We start from the raw sequence: 20,240 nt of genomic DNA on the forward strand, positions 1-20,240 counted from the left end.
AGAGAAATGCAAATCAAAACCACAATGTTATGTCACCTCACACCTGTCAGAATGGCTGTTATCAAAAAAAAAAAAAAAAAAACAACGAGTGTTGACGAGGATGTGGAGAAAAGGGAACCTTTGTGCAGTGTTAGTGGGAATGTAAATTGGTGTAGCCACTATGGAAAACAGTACGGAGGTTTCTCAAAAAATTAAAAATAGAACTGCCATATGATCCAGCAATCCCACTTCTGGGTCATTATCTGAAGAAAATGGAAACACTAATTCAAAAAGATGTCTGCACCCCCGTGTTCACTGCAGCATTGTTTACAATAGCTAAGACATGGAAACAGCCTGTCTACTGATGGATGAATGGCTAAAGAAAATATGGTATACACACACAATGGAATACTACTCAGCCTTAAAAAATGGATGAAAATTTGAATTTGCAACACAGTGGTTGGACCTGGAGGGTATTGTGCTTAGTGAAATAAGTCAGACAGAGAAAGGCAGGAAAGAAAGTATGTTATCACTTATACGTGGAATCTAAAAAAAAAAAAAAAAAGAACAAACATAACTAAACATAAGCAGAGTCATAGATATAGAAAACAAACAGGCAGTTGCCAGAGGGGAGGGGGCTGGGGGAAGGAGAGAAATAGATGAGGGATGTTAAGAGGTACAAGCTTCCAGTTGCAAAATCAATTAGTCATGGGTATGAAATGTACAGTGTGGGGAATAAATAATTATGTAATATCTTTGTATGGTGACAAATGGTAACTAGACTTACTGTGGTGAACATTTTGAAATATATAGAAATATCGAATCACTATCTTGTGTAACAGGAACTAACATAGTGTTGTAGGTCAGTTATACTTCAAAAACAAACAAATGAATAAACAAATTTGTAGAAAAAGAGATCAGATTTGAGGTCACCAGAGGCAGGGGTGGGGGAGGAGCACTCGGGTGAAGGCAGCCAAAAGTTACAAACGTTCAGCTATAAGATAGATAAGGACTAGAAACTGTAATGCACGACATAATCGATATAATTAATACTGTATTATACACAAAAGTTAAGAGAGTAATTCCTAAGAGTTCTCATCACAGGAAAGAAAATATTTTTGTTCTATTTCTTTCCTTTTGTATCTATATGAGATGACAGATGGGTTATAAACTTATGGTGGTCATCATTTCATGATGTATGTAAGTCGAATCATTATGCTGTACACCTTAAACTTACACAGTGCTGTATGTCAATTATATCTCAATAAAACTGGAAGAAAATAAATAAATAAAAACAAAGACAAAAAAATTTGAAGAAATGTTAGGAGTCTGTTGATTTCTTTTGCAATGTTCAGAAAATGAAAGAAGGAAGGAAGGGAGGGAGAAAGGGAGGGAGGGAGGGAGGAAAGAGGAAAGACGGGAAGAAAGAGAAAAGTAATAAACTTTGAAAAGCTCCCACACACATATCTATATATCTACATCTGCATAACTGTATATCTATATATAAAGCAAATAGGCAAAATGTTAGTTGCTGAATGTTGGTGAGAAGCATGCAGGTATTTATTGTACTAGTATCTCTACTTTTACTGTATACCTGAAAACATTTTTTTTTTTTTTTGATGTTGGGGGTAGGAGTTTATTTATTTATTTATTTATTTATTTTGGCTATGTTGCATCCTCACCTCTGTGAGAGGGCTCTCTCTAGTTGTGGCAAGCGGGGGCCACTCTTCATCGCGGTGCGCGGGCCTCTCACTATCGCGGCCTCTCTTGTCGCGGAGCACAGGCTCCAGACGCGCAGGCTCAGCAGCCGTGGCTCACGGGTCTAGTTGCTCCGTGGCATGTGGGATCCTCCCAGACCAGGGCTCGAACCCGTGTGCCCTGCATTAGCAGCAGACCCTCAACCACTGCACCACCAGGGAAGCCCCCCTGAAAACATTTTAAAAAGGTTTTCAAAGGGTGAGCTGAGTTAATGTTGTCGCCCACCGCTGCCTCCAGAATACAGTCCAGATTTCTTCGCCTGGCAAGTGAGCCCTTGGACAATCTGGTGTCACTTCTTTCCCAACTTCTCTGACTCTTTTGTCTTGATATACTCCACACACCAATTAAGTTGATCCCTATGTCTTACCCACATTTGCCCTCCACTTTCCCTCCTTTCTGGCCCAACATAGTACTCTCCCTCCGCAGAGTCTGCTCTGAATTCCCTGCCTAGAATAATGCCCCTTCCTCGGGACTCATAGAATTTCCTGTGAGGTTCATTGTCTCACTCTACAGTTATTTATGTTCCTGCCGTATCACCCCTACTCGAGGGTGAGTTCCTCCAGTGTTTCATCTTTGGTTCCCTCGTGACAGCACACAGCCCAGCATATTCATTCATTTCACGAATATGAATTGAGCATCTCCTGTACAATCTCCAGTCTTTTGCCAAGTGTTGGGGGGCAGAGTGGTGAATGTACAGATAGGCTCTATTTTCTCATGGAACGTAAAGGATCTGGGGGACAGGCAGGTATTAAACTAGAAGCATACAAACGAATATATACAGTATCTGCATAGAGAAAATATGTACAGTAATGATACCTGAGGTAACATGGAGAACAACCAAGGTGGCATGAAAGAGAATAACGGTGTAACCTGTTTCAAACAGGGATTAAACTCACTTTAAGCAACTGGGGAGGAGTTAGAACAAAAAGGAAAGGATGGAGATAGTCTTTCTTGTGTGAAGACCTGAGGGGGAAAAGAGAGGCAGTAGCTGAGGTAGAGGATTTAGAGGTGGAGAGTGTAGATGTGAAAGGCCTACAAGTCCTCCTGAGGAGTGTGGGTTCTGTTACAGGTACAACAGGAAGCAATTGAAGGGATTAGGAGAGTGAGCCCGTTTTTTTTGGACCCACCATGCAGCACGTGGGACCTTAGTTCCCTGACCAGGGATCCAACCTGTGCCCCCTGCAGTGGAAGCGTGGAGTCTTAACCACTGGACAGCCAGGGAAGTCCGTGAATTTGGGTTTTTAAGATTCTCCATATAAGTAAGGGGCTTCCCTGGTGGCACAGTGGTTGAGAATCCGCCTGCCAATGCAGGGGACACGGGTTCGAGCCCTGGTCCGGGAAGATCCCACATGCCGCGGAGCAACTAACCCCGTGCACCACAACTACTGAGCCTGCGCTCTAGAGCCCGCGAGCCACAACTACTGAGCCCGTGTGCCACAACTACTGAGCCCATGTGCCACAACTACTGAAACCCACGTGCCTAGAGCCCATGCTCCGCAACAAGAGAAGCCACCGCAATAAGCCCATGCACCACAACCTTGCCGCAACTAGAGAAAGCCCCTGCACAGCAACAAAGACCCAACACAGCCAAAAAAAAAAAAAAAGATTCTATGTATAAGTAAGACCATACAGTATTTGTCTTTCTCTATCTGACTTATTTCACTTAGTCCATCCATATTGTTACAAATGGCAGGATTTCCTTCTTTCTCATGGCTGAATAATATTCATATGTATATATAACATTTTCTTCATTCATTCATCCGTTGACACACAGTTTAGGTTGTTTCCATGTCTTGGCCATTGTGAATAACGTTGCAGTGAGGGGTGCAGATCTCTTTGATGTATTGATTTCCTTTCCTTGGGGTACATATCCAGAAGTGGGATTGCTGGATCACATGATAGTTCAATTTTTAATTTTTTAGGAACCTCTATACTGTTTTCTATAGTGGCTGCACCAATTTACATTCCCACCAACATCTATGCACTCCTTTCTTTACAGGGCCACTTGTGCTTTTTTTTTTTTTAATATCATTTGGAATTCTACCCTATGGTCTGTTGTTTTATTTTATTTTACTTATTTATTTTAATATTTATTTATTCATTTACTTGGTTGTGCAAGGTCTTCGTTGCAGCTCGCAGGCTCCTTAGTTGTGGCTCACAGCCTCCTTAGTTGTGGCATGCAAACTCTTAGTTGTGGCATGCATGTGGGATCCAGTTCCCTGACCAGGGATCAAACCCGGGCCCCCTGCATTGGGAGGACAGAGTCTTATCCACTGCACCACCACGGAAATCCCCTCACTTGTGCCTTTTACCTATTTGCCTCCAATCTATCTTCCCGAATTCTCCTCACACAATAGCAGCCAGAGGTTTATTCCTACAAGTCTGTTCTTTAACTGAGTTCCCTGCTCAGTAGTCCTCAACAACCCCCATTGACTTACAGGCTAAAGTCCCAATTACCCACCTGACTGTCTAAGGCCCTTCACTACTGGGTTCAAACTTTCCTTTCCTATCCCATTGTTTTACTCCTCTGTTCAGTCCAGACTGTTTCACCTGCCAATCACCAATGCTTTGGATATTTTCATGCTTTTTTAAGAGCAGTTTTAGGTACACAGAAAAATTGAGCCAAAAGTACAGAGAATTCTAATATCCCCCATCCCCGCACACGCACAGCCTCCCCTACCATCAATATCCAGAGTAGTACATTTGTTATAATTGATTATCACCCAAAGTCTATAGTTTACATTGGGGTTCACTCTTGGTGTTGTACATTCTGTGAGTTTTACAAATGTATAATGACATGTATCCACTATTACAGTATCATGCAGAATCGTTTCCCTGCCCTAAAAATCCTTTGTGCTCCATCTATGCATCTCTCCCTCCTTCTCCCTGAACCCCTGGCAACCAATTATCTTTTTACTGTCTCCATGGTTCAAATCCTGCTTGTGCTAAGTGAATGCAATCTTGGGCTGTTGGGAATTCCCTGGCTGTCCAGTGGTTAGGGCTCCGAGCTCTCACTGCCGAAGGCCTGGGTTCGATCCCTGGTTGGGGAACTAAAACCCCACAAGTCATGCCGTATGGCCAAAAAAAAAAAAAAAAATCTTGGACTGTTTACTTGACCTCTCCTAGTTTCCTTATGACCATATTAATAGCATCTATTTCTCAAGGTTTTGGGGAAGGATTAAATAAAAACGCATGAAATGTGCCTGGTCTATAGTAAATAATCAATAAACACTAACTGCAATTATTAATTATTTAAGATTATATTTGCAGCACAACATAACTCATCCAGGTGGGACCCACGGGTCTTCCTTGGGGGTATGACAAGCCTAGAAATACTGGAACTTTATATGAGGTACAAATGGATTAAAAAAGTGAGGGAATAACTTTTACTGAGTGTTAAGCACTTTTACAAATGTAATTTCATTTATTCTTTGTCACAATCCCAGTTGTTTTGCCATCCCTTTTACAGATGGGTAAGTTGAGACTCAAACAAGTAAAATAACTTATAAAAGCAAAGCCAGCATTCAAACACAGATATGAATAGGCCTTCAGCCTTGGCAGGCTTCATACTGCTGGTGGCTTGGAATCTTTTTTTTTCTTAATAACAGAAACTATTCAAATAGTTAAGTCATGTGTCATCCACACAATGAACTGATGTTTAGTTAAAATTGATAACAGAGAATAGAATTAGTTTCTTTTATTTTTAGAAAGTATCACTAGCCCTGCCGCTGTTCTTGTTCCTCCCAGGAACTTGTACCAACTTTTTTTTTTTTTTTTTTTTTTTTTTTTTTGCGGTATGCAGGCCTCTCACTGCTGTGGCCTCTCCCGTTGCGGAGCACAGGCGCTCCGGACGCGCAGGCTCAGCGGCCATGGCTCACGGGCCCAGCCGCTCCGCAGCATGTGGGATCTTCCCGGACCGGGGCACAAACCCGTGTCCCCTGCGTCGGCAGGCGGACTCTCAACCACTGCGCCACCAGGGAAGCCCCAGTACCAACTTTTTAAGCACGCTCTTTAGGCTACACAAACCCTCCTGTTTCACATCAGATAATCATGCATTGCACTTCAGAGAAAATGGAGGTTGTGAGTGGAGAATTCCCTCAAATTTGTAATAATTTTTTTAAAAGATTATTCAAAAAACTTTTCCCCAATAGCACTTAATGAGCTCTAATACCAAATGACTAAAAAAATCCTTTGTAATAATTAGGATTAGGTTTATTTGCAAGTAACAGAGGTCCAATTTATGTTGGTTTAAACACATAAGAGTTTATTCTCACATCGAAAAGAAATGCAGAGGTAGGCAGCTCAGGGTTGGTATGGTAGCTCACTGAAGTCTTCAGAGACACAGCCTCCATCTTTCTCCTCCACTGTGCATTGTTACTATTGTTGAGATTATCTTTTGCCCCAAGATGGCTGTTGGAGCTCCAGTCATTACAGCTTCATTCTAGGCAGCAAGAAGAGGGAAGGAACGAGGACAAAAGGGAATTTCCTTTCTTTTAAGGAACAGTTTTGGAAGTCCATACAACATGTCTGCTTCTCTGTTAGATGGAGAAATGCTGGAAAATGATAGTAAATGTAATCCAGTTTTTCTTTTTCTGCCACTCACTCACTACAATATTGGACAAATCATGTCCATGCTCTCTCTCCCTTTTCTTCCTTCCTTTAAATACAAACCAAAATATACTCATTATAAAAGATATAAAGGGTTCAGAAATGTAAATAGAGAAAATCAGAATTCCCCATACTCACACCTTCCAGAAATGACCACTGTTAACAGTTTGATACATATTTTTCTACTATCCTATGGATTTTTAAAAATTAAAAAAAAATTAATGATGAAATATTTGACACCTAAACTTATTAGTTTTCCAGGACTGTCATAACAAAGTACCAAAGATGGGGTAGCTTAAACAATGGAAATTTATTTTCTCACAATTCTGGAGGCTAGAAATCTGAGATCAAAGTGTTGGCAGGGTTGGTTTCTTCTGAGGTGTTGACTTATTTATTTTTAATTTTTTTTGGCTGTGCGGCATTCAGAATCCTTGTTCACCTACAGGGGGTCAAAGCTGCGCCCCTTGCAGTGGAAGTGCAGAGTCTTAACCACTGGACCACCAGGGAAGTCTTGAGGTGTTGACTTTTAGATGGCTGTCTTCTCCCTGTATCTTCACATGGTCTCCTGTCTGTGCCTGTGTCCTCACCACCACTTCTTGTAAGGACACCAGTCATATTGGACTAGAACTCACCCTAATGACCTCATTTTTTTTTGGCCATGCCATGCAGGATCTTACTTCCCCGACCAGGGATTGAACACGCACCCTCGGCAGTGAAAGCTCAGAGTCCTAACCACTGGACTGCCAGGGAATTCCCCTAATGACCTCACTTTAACTTAATACATCTTCAAATGTGCTGTCTCTAAACATGGTCACATGCTGAGGTACTGAGGGTTAGGACTTCAACTTGAGTTTTGTTTTTATAAAAAATTTTTATTGTAGTCGATTTACAACATTGTGTTAGTTTCTGTTGTACAGCAAAGTGAATCAGTTTTACATATACATATATCTGCCCTTTTTTAGATTCTTTTCCCATATAGGCCATTACAGAGTATTGAGTAGAGTCCCCTGTGCTATACAGTAGGTCCTTATTAGTTATCTATCTTATATATAGTAGTGTGTGTATGTCAATCCCAATCTCCCAATTTATCCCTCCCCACTTCCCCCCTGGTAACCATAAGTTTGCTTTCTACATCTGTGACTCTATTTGTGTTTTGTAAATAAGTTCATTTGTATCATTTTTTTAGATTCCACATATAAGGGATATCATATGATATTTGTCTTCCTCTGACTTACTTAGTATGATAATCTCTAGGTCCATCCATGTTGCTGCAAATGGCATTTCAACTTGAGTTATGAGGGACAAAATTCAGCCCATAACATTCACAGAACACATGATATATAAAAGTGACGAAGCACAAAAATAAAATGAATACCTGTCAACCCACAACTCAACGTAAGAAATATAAAGGACCTATTTCCTACATCTTTATACCAATCCCATTCTCTTAACCACAGCCCCCCACACACCCCAAGGTAACATCCGTCCTAAATCTGCTTTAAAAAAATTAGCCCCTCGATCACTTTGCCTTTTAAAGGCTCCCTCTCCTCATCCTGTAGAGCAGGAAGAGTGTTGTGAGGCCTTCTCATAAGTGGCCCCTTCTTTTGCCTATTTCCTTTTCCATACAACAAACTGATTTTATTTTTTATTTATTTTAAATTTATTTTATTTTTGGCCGTGCAGCGCGACTTGCGGGATCTTCTTTCCTCGACCAGGGATTGAGCCCCGAGTCCTAATCACTGGACAGCCAGGGAATTTCCAGCAAAGTGATTTTTAAGAAATTGATGTATGGGGCTTCCCTGGTGGCGCCGTGGTTGGGAGTCCGCCCACCGATGCAGGGGACGCGGGTTCGCGCCCCGGTCTGGGAGGATCCCCCATGCCGTGGAGCGGCTGGGCCCGTGAGCCATGGCCGCTGAGCCTGCGTGTCCGGAGCCTGTGCTCCGCGACGGGAGAGGCCACGGCGGTGGGAGGCCCGCGTACCGCAAAAAAAAATAAATAAATAAAATAAAATAAAATTGAAGTATAGTTGATTTACAATGTTGTGTTAGTTTCAGGCGAAGAGCAAAGCGATTCAGTTATACATCTATCTATCTTATCTATCTATCTATCTAATCGTTCTCAGGTTATTTCCCTTATAATTACAAGACATTGAATATAGTTCCCTGTGCTATACTGTAGGTCCTTGTGTATCTATTTTATACTGTAGTGTGTATCTGTTAATCCCAAACTCCTAATTTATACCCCCCAGCCAGAAAAGTGACTTTTAAAAGCACAAATCAGATGTTTTGTACTTTTTCCTTAAGAACTCTGCAAAGGCTTCCCGTTGCAATGTGAATAAATCCCTTCAGGGTAGTGTGGTCACTCTACCAGCTCCCTTCACTCCAGCGACATGAACCCGCCGTGGTCCCATGAACTCCTCACCCATTCTCATCTCAGGGAGAGGCCATCTCCTGCATTTTACTTGGGATGCTCTTCTGAGACCGTCGCGTGGCCGTCCTCTTCTCATTATTCATGTACCTGCTTAAATGCCATATGCCCATCAAGGCCTTGCCTGGCCTCTCTGTCTAAAGTACAAATCCCACCCCTCTTCATTCCTTTACCCTCGTTTGTTCTCTTCTTAGCACTTATCACCAAATATCCTCCCAGGGCAGAGCCTTTGTTTTTGTCACCAGTGTACCTGGAGTAACGCTGGACATTCACAAGCGTTTGTCTGATTTACCTTATCAAATTGTTCCTGACCTAGGGGTTGTTGTGAAAAAATGAGTGACAATGTAGTGTGGAATGGGCCTTGCACACACAGATTAACTTATTACATTAAGATCTGTCCTCTGAATAACCCCTTTAAGCTGTTTCTTCACAGCCCAACTATTTTATGAACAAGACATTTGTTGGATGCCTGCTAGGTGTTGCCCTTGTGCTGGGAATTGGGGCACAGCTGTGAACAAGGCAATTGCTGCATTTGTGGAGTTCACATATTAACGCAGTGAACTAATGAGTGAGCCAACCACCTGTGACCGAATATATCTAAGATAAAAAATTCATTTCAAAATATTGGGATGAAGTGGTGTGGAAGGAAATCTTTTCTTAAATCTCCTTTTCAAGATGCTTAAACCAAAAGGATCATACAGATGCCTGACAGCTGCCTTTCTGTAATTCAGGTCCTTATATATTGCAATTGTCTCCAATAGTTAAAACCAGAATTACCTTTTTTGGACATTACTGAGAGGGAATTATTTAATCTGTCTACTGAAAATGAAGGCATTAAAACCCAATCAAAAGGGTTTGCAGATGTGTCCTTAAATGCTTGTAGCTTCTCAGGTGGCTCTTACATGAAACTTTGGTCGAGGAACAGGAGCCTTCTTGTAGCCAGGACGCTAGATGTGGACCTTGAAACTTTACGGGCTAAATTCTAGTGTTAGCCCTTACTAGCTGGATGGTCTTGCTGATCTCGTTTTGGTACTGTACAATTACAGTTGCCCATTCTATTTCAAAAAGTTATAGAGAAGATCTGAACTAGTAAATGAATGTTAGTGTTCTTCTTACACTATAAAAAAAAAACTACAGAAATGTAAGGTGATATTGTGGGTTCACCTTTGTTCACTGTTGGATGAACAATAATGAGGGCAAAAAATATTTGGAGATTGAATCTATTAATAGGGGAGCAGTTAAATAAATTATGGCACACAGTGGAACACCATACAACCATTAAAACAAACATGGTACCTCTCTATATACTAACACAGAAAGATATCCACGATGTACTGAGAAAAAAAGTAAAAATATCTACCATTCTATGTATGCAATTGCATAGAAAAATCACTTAGAGGACAATATGCCGAACTGTTAGCCATGGTTTTTCCGGGGTGGTGGAATTCTTTTTAGATTGGTAAAATCTAAGCAACTTATGAGAGATTCTATTCGCAACTGGCAAAGTGCACACATCACTGATTACCTAGCCCCCTTCTAGATGTTTCCCAGCTCTCAGGTCTGATTTAGGTTAACACTGCCTTGGAGAATGAACTTGGCTAAATTGGGGAGCTTAGAGAGTCACGCTGAATAATATATGACAAGCTCCTTGGAACAGCCTTACATGCAACATTCACAAAATAAAAGGCAAAGTAGAGGCTGTTATGAGACCTGCAATCTATTCACAACTGTGCCTCTGCTTCAAGAAGGTAAATGGTGATTTTAAGATATGGATTCCTCAGATTAAAGACTTGCCTAAAAACCCATATATAAATTTCTTAAGGATCACAGTATCAATATATTTAAACATAGCTGGGTGAAGGCAAGTGTAAGATGCCTTCCAATCTCCCACTTCCACTTTTCACACAATGGACATTATTGCTCTCCAGAAGCAGATGGTGGAGGGCATCCAGTGACCTCTATCAAATTCAGAAGATCGTCTTGGCCTTCCTGACGATTGATAGGGCAGGTTTGGTGAAAGCCAGCTGACTGGCACTTAGAGCAAAATGGACTTGAGCAGATCTTTCTGGAGATGGAGCTGGGATCCATCCATCTTGATTTAGCAGTCAGGAAAAAATGCAATTTCGTGTACATATGGGAGCTTACTGGGAGATATGGCTTGGACTTATCAAAGTGGTTCTTTGACCCCCTCAACTGGTACATCATTTTATTTTTTCACCATGCTGAATGGCATATGGGATCTTAGTTCCCCAATCAGGGATCGAACCTGTGTCCCCTGCAGTGGAAGCACAGAGTCTTAACCACTGGACAGCCAGGTAAGTCCCTAGTATATCATTTTAAATGTTCAATAGTGGAATACCTGACCACATCTCACAGGATAATTGCCTTGCTTTCACATATTTTTTTCAGCACATTCATCTGCTACAAAGTCAAATGCACTGGCTCTGAAATCAAGCACAACTAGGTCAGACATTTTTGTCCCACTAGAACTTATTTTCTCACCAGAAAGTAGAGGGCTACTAATTTTAGCTGTTTTTAGAGAATAACCCCCCTTTGGCTGTAACAGCAATACATGCTCATTGAAGACAATTTGGACAATGGAAAAGCAGGATCAATCAACTACACACAAAATCCTCCACAACCCTTCCCCTTAAAGGCATCCACTGCTCTCTGATCACCCTTGATTGCATTCCTTTCTCATTTTTTTCCCCACACAGGTTAAGCCATATACATATACAAAAACTATTTATACTTAACATTATATTTTTAAGTATTTTCCCATGTAACTAAGCTCTTCAAAGACAGTATTTCCCTAAGAATATAAGCAATGTGTTTTCTCTATAGAAGATTTAGAAAATACTGAAAGCAAAAGAAAGTTCCCCATAATCCCGCCGTCTACAGATGGACACCTTCAGGGGTAACTGCAGGGCATATCCTCCCAATTTTTTTCTCATCATATATACATTTTCTTAAAAAAAGAATCGGATTCAAAGCATATATACTTTCTGCTTTTCCCCCATACTAGATCATAAACACTTTCCATGGTTAAATATTCTAATTGTCCATGACACAGTTATCATTTACTTAGCCATTATTGTGATCTTGGGCATTTAGGCTATTTCTAATTTTTCTATTATGAATAATGCTGTGATAAGTTTGAAATAATTAACATGAATTTACTATAAAGAATGACCAACTTTTTTCCACCTCTTTTGAGGAGATATAAATGAGAGCTAAGGAAATATTAACCATGAGGGCAGCTTAAGGCCAAACTGGGCTATGTGAAGTTTCTTTAAAAAGTCTCATATGCCGGGACTTCCCTGGTGGCACAGTGGTTAAGAATCCACCTGCCAATGCAGGGGACATGGGTTTGATCCCTGGTCCAGGAAGATCCCACATGCCGCGGAGCAACTGAGCCCATGTGCCACAACTACTGAGCCTGCGCTCTAGAGCCCGTGAGCCACAATTCCTGAAGCCTGTGAGCCTAGAGCCCATGCTCAGCAACAAGAGAAGCCACCGCAACGAAGAGCAGCCCCCGCTCGCTGCAACTAGAGAAAGCCTGCACACAGCAACGAAGACCCAACGCAGCCAAAAATTAAAAAAAAAAGTCTCATATGCCTAGAGATGAAGATGAACTGCAGTCCATCTATTGAAATTTATAATTCTGCTTTGTAGTTAAAAGTTGGAGAGGAGGGACTTCCCTGGTGGCACAGTGGTTAGGATCTGCCTGCCAATGCAGGGGACGTGGGTTCGAGCCCTGGTCCAGGAAGATCCCACATGCCACGGAGCAACTAAGCCTGTGTGCTGCAATTGCTGAGCCTGTGCTCTAGAGCCAGCGAGCCACAACTACTGAAGCCCGTGTGCCTAGAGCTCGTGCTCCGCAACAAAGAGAAGCCACCGCAGTGAGAAGCCCGCGCACTGCAATGAAGAGTAGCCTCTGCTCACCACAACTAGAGAAAAGCCCGCGCGCAGCAGTGAAGACCCAACGCAGCCAAAGACAAACAAACAAATAAATAAATTTATATTAAAAAAAAAGTTGCAGGCAAATGACAATGGCCGAAAGCAGCCTAGGTTTTTCTAAAAGGCTTTTTGTTTTTTAAATAAATTTATTTATTTATTTTTGGCTGCACTGGGTCTTCATTGCTGTGCATGGGATTCTCATCGTGGTGGCTTCTCTTTGTTGCGGAGCACGAGCTCTAGGCTGCACGGGCTTCAGTAGTTGTGGCTCGCTGGCTCTAGAGCACAGGCTCAGTAGTTGTGGCGCACGGGCTTAGTTGCTCCGCGGCACGTGGGATCTTCCCAGACCAGGGCTCGAACCCATGTCCCCTGCACTGGCAGGCAGATTCTCAACCACTGCGCCACCAGGGAAGTCCTGAAAGCATCCTAGGTTTTTAAAGGAAAGTTATCATGGAAACATAAGATCTTTATGTGTTGTCTCCCTTATGACAAAATAAAAAAGATTAAAAATTAGGTAATAATATCCTTACCAATCCCCAACACCAAGAGGTCTATCTAAATATGCTAGAAACACATTAAAAAGCATGTTCAGAAGTAATAAATAGAAATGGAGGCACGTATTTTTTTCAAGTATACAATTTGTTTTTATTTACAATACCCTATAAAAATGTAAATTTAGAAACTTTAATTTTTATTAATTAAAACCAAACAAAAAAGATAAAGCACAGAAAAGAAGAAATAATAATCAAGCCTTCGCTTGATCGGTTGTGAAGGGAAGGTAGGAAAGGCGCCTAGTGGAAAATGATGGCAGAGGTCAAGCTAGGGAATGTCATGGGGGAACAGCTGGCGGAACCCAGGGCCACTGAATGGGAAGAAATGGAGGTGGAGAACAGGGAGAGCTGGATATAACGGAGGACCTTACTGTTGTACATTTATGTGCAAAATGTTTACTCTCATTAAATATCATAACCTGTTCCCCCACTACATTCGAAAAGGCTAGAACAGCAAAATGTGCAACAGGACAGTCATGTGAAATTAATTCAGATTTCATTGCCTTGAGGGCTATAAATCACCAGGGATCAAAACCCCTTATCCCGGTTGACTGCTGAATGGGGGAGGGATAAGTGACTAGGGTCACGCAGGCCTGTCCCTGCTCGCATTCAGGCCCAGGCCCCCTGGCTGCCTGGGAATGGGACCTGGGTGAGATGAAGCAGCAAGGACGGCAGCTCTGCCCACAGTGTGGAGGAAACTGAAGAGCAGCACGGGCCGGACTTAGCTTCCGTGGTTAGGTGGGGAGGTTTCTCCCCATGGCACCGAATAAAAACAGAAAAGAGAGAAGTGAAAAAGCATGGCTTCCTGAAGTAGTTTCAGGAAGACAGACTGAGTGTGCAAAGGCTACACTGTGGAAGCAGGCTCTAGGTTAGGGTCATCTTGGGCAATCGTCCACGCACTCGAGGGGACAGGCTCAAGTACACTGCAGTTGTAGCAGGAAAGAGGCTTAACCGTGTGCTGTTTTCACTGAGGTGGACAGAACCACAGGAAATACAAGTGGGGAGGAGATAAAGGACTTCTCAGCCTAGAGCTGGGCATCAGCCAACTAAGCCAATTAATTCTGGTTCTATTAAACGTGCTCCATACCCTGTATTCATATGAAAACAAGTAGAACCCACCAAATTAATTACAAGAGGGACGAGAAACAGATTAAAAATACATCAACTGGTTTGTGGTTAAAGAAGGGTTGTGTCACCTAAATATTTCTCAATCTAAAACTCGTTCTTCAAGCATCCTTTGGAGACCACAGAAGTGTGTGTATAGGGGCGTGTGTGTGCGCATATATATAGACTTCTACTTAACTGGCTCTCCTACAGTCATATTAATATGGGGCAATGAAAAAAGACTTCAGTAGGATGAGGGAAGGAATCCTTTGGCAAGCTACAATCTACTCTGAACTGGAGTAGTGGTGGTGGGATAAAGGGAGAGATTATACTTGTGTTTCTAGGGCAAAGAAAATGCAAAATTGAGAAGAATTGAGTAAAAGTAGGACATGCAGAATTGTAACACAGGAGGTAAGAAGAAACCAGCAGAAGTATCACCCAGCCAAATTTCACAGACCAGTGGGGAAATACCTGGCATTCAGAGCCAACCCCTGTGAACAGGAATCAGTCCCACAAGACGCTTTGGGGAATAAACTACCTTCCCTCCCTCATTAAAAGCAACACTCCATTGGTGATGGCAGCAGTGCAGGTGGCAGCCGAAAGGAGGCACAGGACACACGTGGAGATCTTTTATCGTATCCCCTGAACTAGCCTACGGTACAACGAAAGAGAGAAAGGAAACCTGTATAAATGAGTTAAAACAGAAGTCAGTCATTTGTATTAGAGTTACATCCTTGTATGAACTCTCATAACAAAACACCTAAGATATTTGTACCCTTAGCGTTTATTTAACAACGAGGGTTCTGTTGCATCCAATACAGTCTTTTATATCTCGCAGATGCTCATGTATTTGACAGAAATCTTTAATCTCTTCCACCAAATGCAGTTTTATGCACCCCGCCCCCCGCCCCAGCCTCCTCAACATAACTTCTAAACTGCCAACTTCAGTGAGATGTGGAACTCTCCTGTTTCCAACTTACTGCAGTTTCGTCTCCAGCAAGTTCAGTTTCTGTCGGTCAACGTAACGAGAAAACAGGGATACTAGGTTTGTGGGTATAGAGACTGGCTTGGCCAGGGCTGCCTGGGGAATCCGCAGAAGTTCTCGGGTTGCCATGAACATCACCTCCGTCCTGAAAGGGAAAATCAAAAATAACAATATAAAAAAAAAAGAATGAAAAGATTACCTAAAAGAACTTAAAATAAGAGAAGAAACACAGTCCAGACTGACCACTGGTTGCTCTGCGTTGATTCTGAAGTGGGGTCTGAGCCCTGCAGGTCTTCCCCCCGGCTCAGCACGACGAGCAGCAGTGACAGGCCGAACTGCGAGAGGAGACAGAGGGCGTCACGCGGCGCCGCACCCACTGCTCCTGGACCGCTGCTGCGTGGACCGCGGCGCTGGATGGGCAACGACGCTGGACCAAAAGAACCCCACTGCTGTGCTGCTCTGTGCAATCGGGCCGAGCCGAGCGGCTGTGTCCTCCTCCTGGCACAGCAGCAGCAAGCTCCCTCAAAGGAAACAGGAAGCCCCAGGGTCCAGCAGTCCTCTACACCCGACCCCACCCCACCCTGATAGGACAAGATAATTTCTCCTTGCCATGGGTAATGTGGGATTTAGCTTTTCTCCTGTTTACTAGAACAGAAATGGATTAAAAAGAAGAGTTAAGTGAAGACAAATTTTGATACAGAAAATTAAAGTTCATAGAACAAAAAACATTAAATAGAATTTGAATTAAGAAAAGTGGTGTTAAGACCTGTGAGAAGACATACAAAGAAAGGTAACTGGGATGATCAGGGAATGAAGAGAAAATTTCCTTTAAAAAGGACACACATATCTGGAAATACAAATGCTTAGAGAGGACGTTCAAGTCCTAGGTTAAATGTATGAATCACAGCTATAATGGACCATAAAGAGAAGCTGGGGATATTTTGGGATCCCATCCCTCCTTTCTGAGTTCACCTCATACAGGATAACCTTGCCTTTCCACAAAAGCTCCCTTCATGTCACTGTCAGAAAAACAACGGGTTACATAACCTTGTCTGACTTCATGCTCTTCTACTGTCTTTATCAAAATTAAAGCTAAGAGGGCCTCCCTGGTGGCGCAGTGGTTGAGAGTCCGCCTGCCGATGCAGGGGATACGGGTTCGTGCCCCGGTCTGGGAGGATCCCATATGCCGCGGAGCGGCTGGGCCCGTGAGCCATGGCCTCTGGGCCTGCGCGTCCGGAGCCTGTGCTCCGCAACGGGAGAGGCCACAACAGTGAGAGGCCCGCATACCGCAAAAAGAAAAAAAAAAAAAAAAAATTAAAGCTAAGAGACCAAATAACATGGAAGACACACAACTGATTACCCCAGAACCCCTGTCTTATGTCCCCTGAGGCACCATCACCCTCTCAGGCTCTGAGGTACTCACGGCCCTTCCGAGCCATGCTTGGCAGGTTTTCAGGTATAAGAAGAAAGAGGCCTTGGGTCTACTTTTCCCTCTACTGTAACAGACGGCCCTTAGAGAGTGCTCACTGTGTCCCAGGCATTATACTGAACCGTTCACAGCTGCTTTCTCATCTAAGAAACAGGACAACTCTGACATTGACCTCATCACCTCCACATTACAGATCAGGAAAGTGTGACTCAGCAGAGTGAAATAATCTGTCACAAAGCTAGGATGTGGCAGACAAGGAGTGGAAACCTGCTCTGTCTAAAAGCTCATGTTCTTCTATATCCTGCTTCCCCTAGGAGTCTCTGGATCTTTAACCTGATATAGATGAAATATGAAATAGTCTCTTATGACAGAGACCGTTAATTACCTACCTAATACTGTATGCTTTCCTTCTCCTATTAGACCTGATTTTATTTGTGGTGACAATGGCGTGAACTAAAAGATGTTCTCCAGCCTTCCCTGCAGTTTAGGCGTGGCATGTGACTAAGATCTGGCCATTGAGATTAAGTAGAAGTTGGTGGTTAGAGCTCCTGGAAAAGGTCCAAATAAGGAGGACAGACAGCTACTCCACACCCCTTGGCCTTCTAAACACACCTCTCTTCCTGGTGCAAAGTGGAACCTTAAATTCCACAACCATCGTGGACCATCAGAGGTCACAGGCATGGCAGCCACTGCTAAGGATGGCAAAGAAGGGAAACTGAAGGAGCCTGTACCCCTGACACCGTGCAGTCACCATACCAGATTTATTCCACATGAGATACAGAACGTTCTATTTTGTTGAAACCACTGTTATTTCTAATTTTTATCACTATAAGCTTAATGTAAAAGGCTGAAGGAAGCCTTTTTTGTTGTTGTTGTTACAATCGCCACAGCAGTCATTATTTTTACTCATAACTCAAATTTAAATGCCTCTCAAAGTTCAGGGACATAAAAGGGCAAGACCACCTTGTTCTGGAGCACAGCAGTGAGGTGAGGATTGGAGGGTGCTGGTGCAGCTGCACTCTGAGGTAGGTTCATTAGCTGTTGCAGAAGGCTGGTGACAGTCACTGATGGAAGATGATAGAGGAGAAGAGAGAAGGGACTCAATAAGCATGGCAGCACCTACCAAAAAAAAAAAAAAAAAAGGGCATTACATCTTGGCAACTGTTACTTCAGTCACACCCCATCAGTGGGCATGGATGGAAGGATGCTCAGTTGTATATCCAACTTCCCGAGGCAAGATTTAACCAAAAAGGGCTGACAAGCCCAGCAGATACTACCAGCATCTTAACAGCAGATTCTATGATAGCTACTGAGAACTTTGTCAACTCAACTTGTAAAGGAAACAGCATTACTTGTGTGAACCAAGGGTGTAAAAATCACTTCTCAAATACACAGCAAGATTCATGATAAAACATCAGTATTCACTCCACAAATATTTAGAAGCTTACAGCGTTCCAGGCGTGTGAGCTAAAAACAAATAGTAAACAGGACAGACCCTCAGGGGTCTAAGGTGTAGAGGAAAAGCCATGAGTAAATTGGCAACTTTAATATATTGTGAGAGGGACTCTAACACAGGTAAAATTCTCAGTGCTACAGAGTTATCGAGAAGTATTTTCAGAGTTAACTGTATCTTGTTTTATCTTTTTATAAAAGCTCAGTGAGGAAATGGAGAAATGATTAACCAATTTTTATAGATTATTAGAGAAGCTAAGTGATCAGAAACTCAGTGTTCGGTTACAAAGCTACGAGCTAGAACCAGACTCCAAGGCTGCTGGATTCCAGCCTGCTAGTCCACTCATTCCGTTTTGCCTTAAGGCCCGGACTGGGAAGTTAAAATACAGAGCTACTGGTATAAGTAAGTTATGACACTTGAAAGGAAACTGAGGGTGCTTCCAGCACTCAATGCCCATGGCATAAAAAGTGATGGCTGGTTCTACTTTAAACAGCATCCAAGGATGCAGAAGACTCCTTTTCATGATCTACTACTCTAAATAAACAGAGCTTTAAAAAGGAAACCGTTCTTAAACATACACAAAAGTACAAAGACCAGTATAGTGAAGTCCACATACCCATAACCCAACTTCAACAACAATTCAATCAACAACAGGTTGCCAACCTTATTAAATCTATGTGCTTCCCATATAAGATCATTCCATCCATAAATACTTCAATTGGCATCGCTAACAAAATCTCTCACAATATTATCACACCTAACAAAGTTTAATTCCTTAATTATCATCCAATATTTATTCCAAATTCAGTCTGTCCAACTGTCTCAAAAATGTCTTTTAACAGCTGATTCTTTTTTTTTTTTTTAAATGCCATTGGTGAATATAGTCCAACACAGCAAAGGCTTTCCTCAATGCTTTGGCAAATACAGTACATGCCCATCCTAGCTTGATGGACATTCAGTCTAGAACCAGCAATGTGAATTATTATTTTTATTTTTTAAATATTTATCTATTTGGTTGCGCTGGGTCTTAGTTACAGCACATGGGATCGTTAGTTGCGGCATGCGAACTCTTAGTTGCAGCATGTGGGACCTAGTTCCCTGACCAGAGATCGAACCCAGGCCCCCTGCATTGGGAGAGTGGAGTCTTAACCACTGGACCATCAGGGAAGTCCCAGTAGCTGATTTATTTTAATCATGATTCAAATAAATCCACACATTGCATTTGGCTGGTAAGGCTTTTTTTTTTTTTTTTTTTCCCCCGCGTTACGCGGGCCTCTCACTGTTGTGACCTCTCCCGTTGCGGAGCACAGGCTCCGGACGCACAGGCCCAGCGGCCGTGGCTCACAGGCCCAGCTGCTCCGCGGCACGTGGGATCTTCCCAGACTGGGGAACGAACCCGTGTCCCCTGCCTCAGCAGGCGGACTCTCAACCACTGCGCCAGCAGGGAAGCCCTGGTAAGGCTTTTACAATCTGTTAATAGCTCCTTTGTCACTGTCCATCTCCTTTTCTCATGCCATTTATTTGTTGAAGAAACTGGGTCATTTGTCCCATAGTTTGGATCTGGCTAATTGCACCTCTGTGCTGTCACTAAACAGGTTTCACCATCCTCTGTTTTTTCCCATAAAAACCGATAATTAGAGGTTCAATTCAATTCAAGTTCAATGGAGGGGTCAGGGTGGTGCATGGCAAGAAAACTTCATGGAGAGAGCTGTGTGTTTTCTACTGCATCACATCAAGATGCACGTAGTGTCCGGTTGTTCCCCGTAGTGGTGTTAACAGTCAACACTGGGGGACTTCCCTGGTGGCAAAGTGGTTAAGAATCCACCTGCCAATGCAGGGGACACGGGTTCGAGCCCTGGTCCAGGAAGATCCCACATTAGGCAGAGCAGCTAAGCCCATGCGCCACAACTACTGAGCCTGCGCTCTAGAGCCCGCGAGCCACAACTACTGAAGCCCACGTGCCTAGAGCCCGTGCTCCGCAACAAGAGA

At 42.8% G+C, this 20,240-nt stretch overlaps 1 protein-coding gene across 2 annotated transcripts in view; it reads right to left on the reverse strand.

The window, feature by feature from the left end:
• Nucleotides 1-13,355: 13,355 nt before the first annotated feature.
• PATL1 (PAT1 homolog 1, processing body mRNA decay factor) overlaps nt 13,356-20,240 on the reverse strand; it is a 38,274-nt gene continuing 31,389 nt past the window's right edge. For both annotated transcript variants that reach the window (XM_081239763.1, XM_081239764.1), the window contains 4 exons: nt 17,762-17,917; nt 15,613-15,704; nt 15,365-15,514; nt 13,356-15,036 (listed from right to left, as the gene is read on the reverse strand). In XM_081239763.1, coding sequence (XP_081095889.1) covers nt 15,015-15,036; nt 15,365-15,514; nt 15,613-15,704; nt 17,762-17,917 — 420 coding nt within the window. In that variant the 3' untranslated portion in view covers nt 13,356-15,014. The remainder of the gene's footprint in view (nt 15,037-15,364; nt 15,515-15,612; nt 15,705-17,761; nt 17,918-20,240) is intronic.

The sequence above is a fragment of the Mesoplodon bidens genome, assembly GCF_964165515.1.
Source record: "Mesoplodon bidens genome assembly, chromosome: 7".
NCBI lineage: Eukaryota > Metazoa > Chordata > Mammalia > Artiodactyla > Ziphiidae > Mesoplodon > Mesoplodon bidens.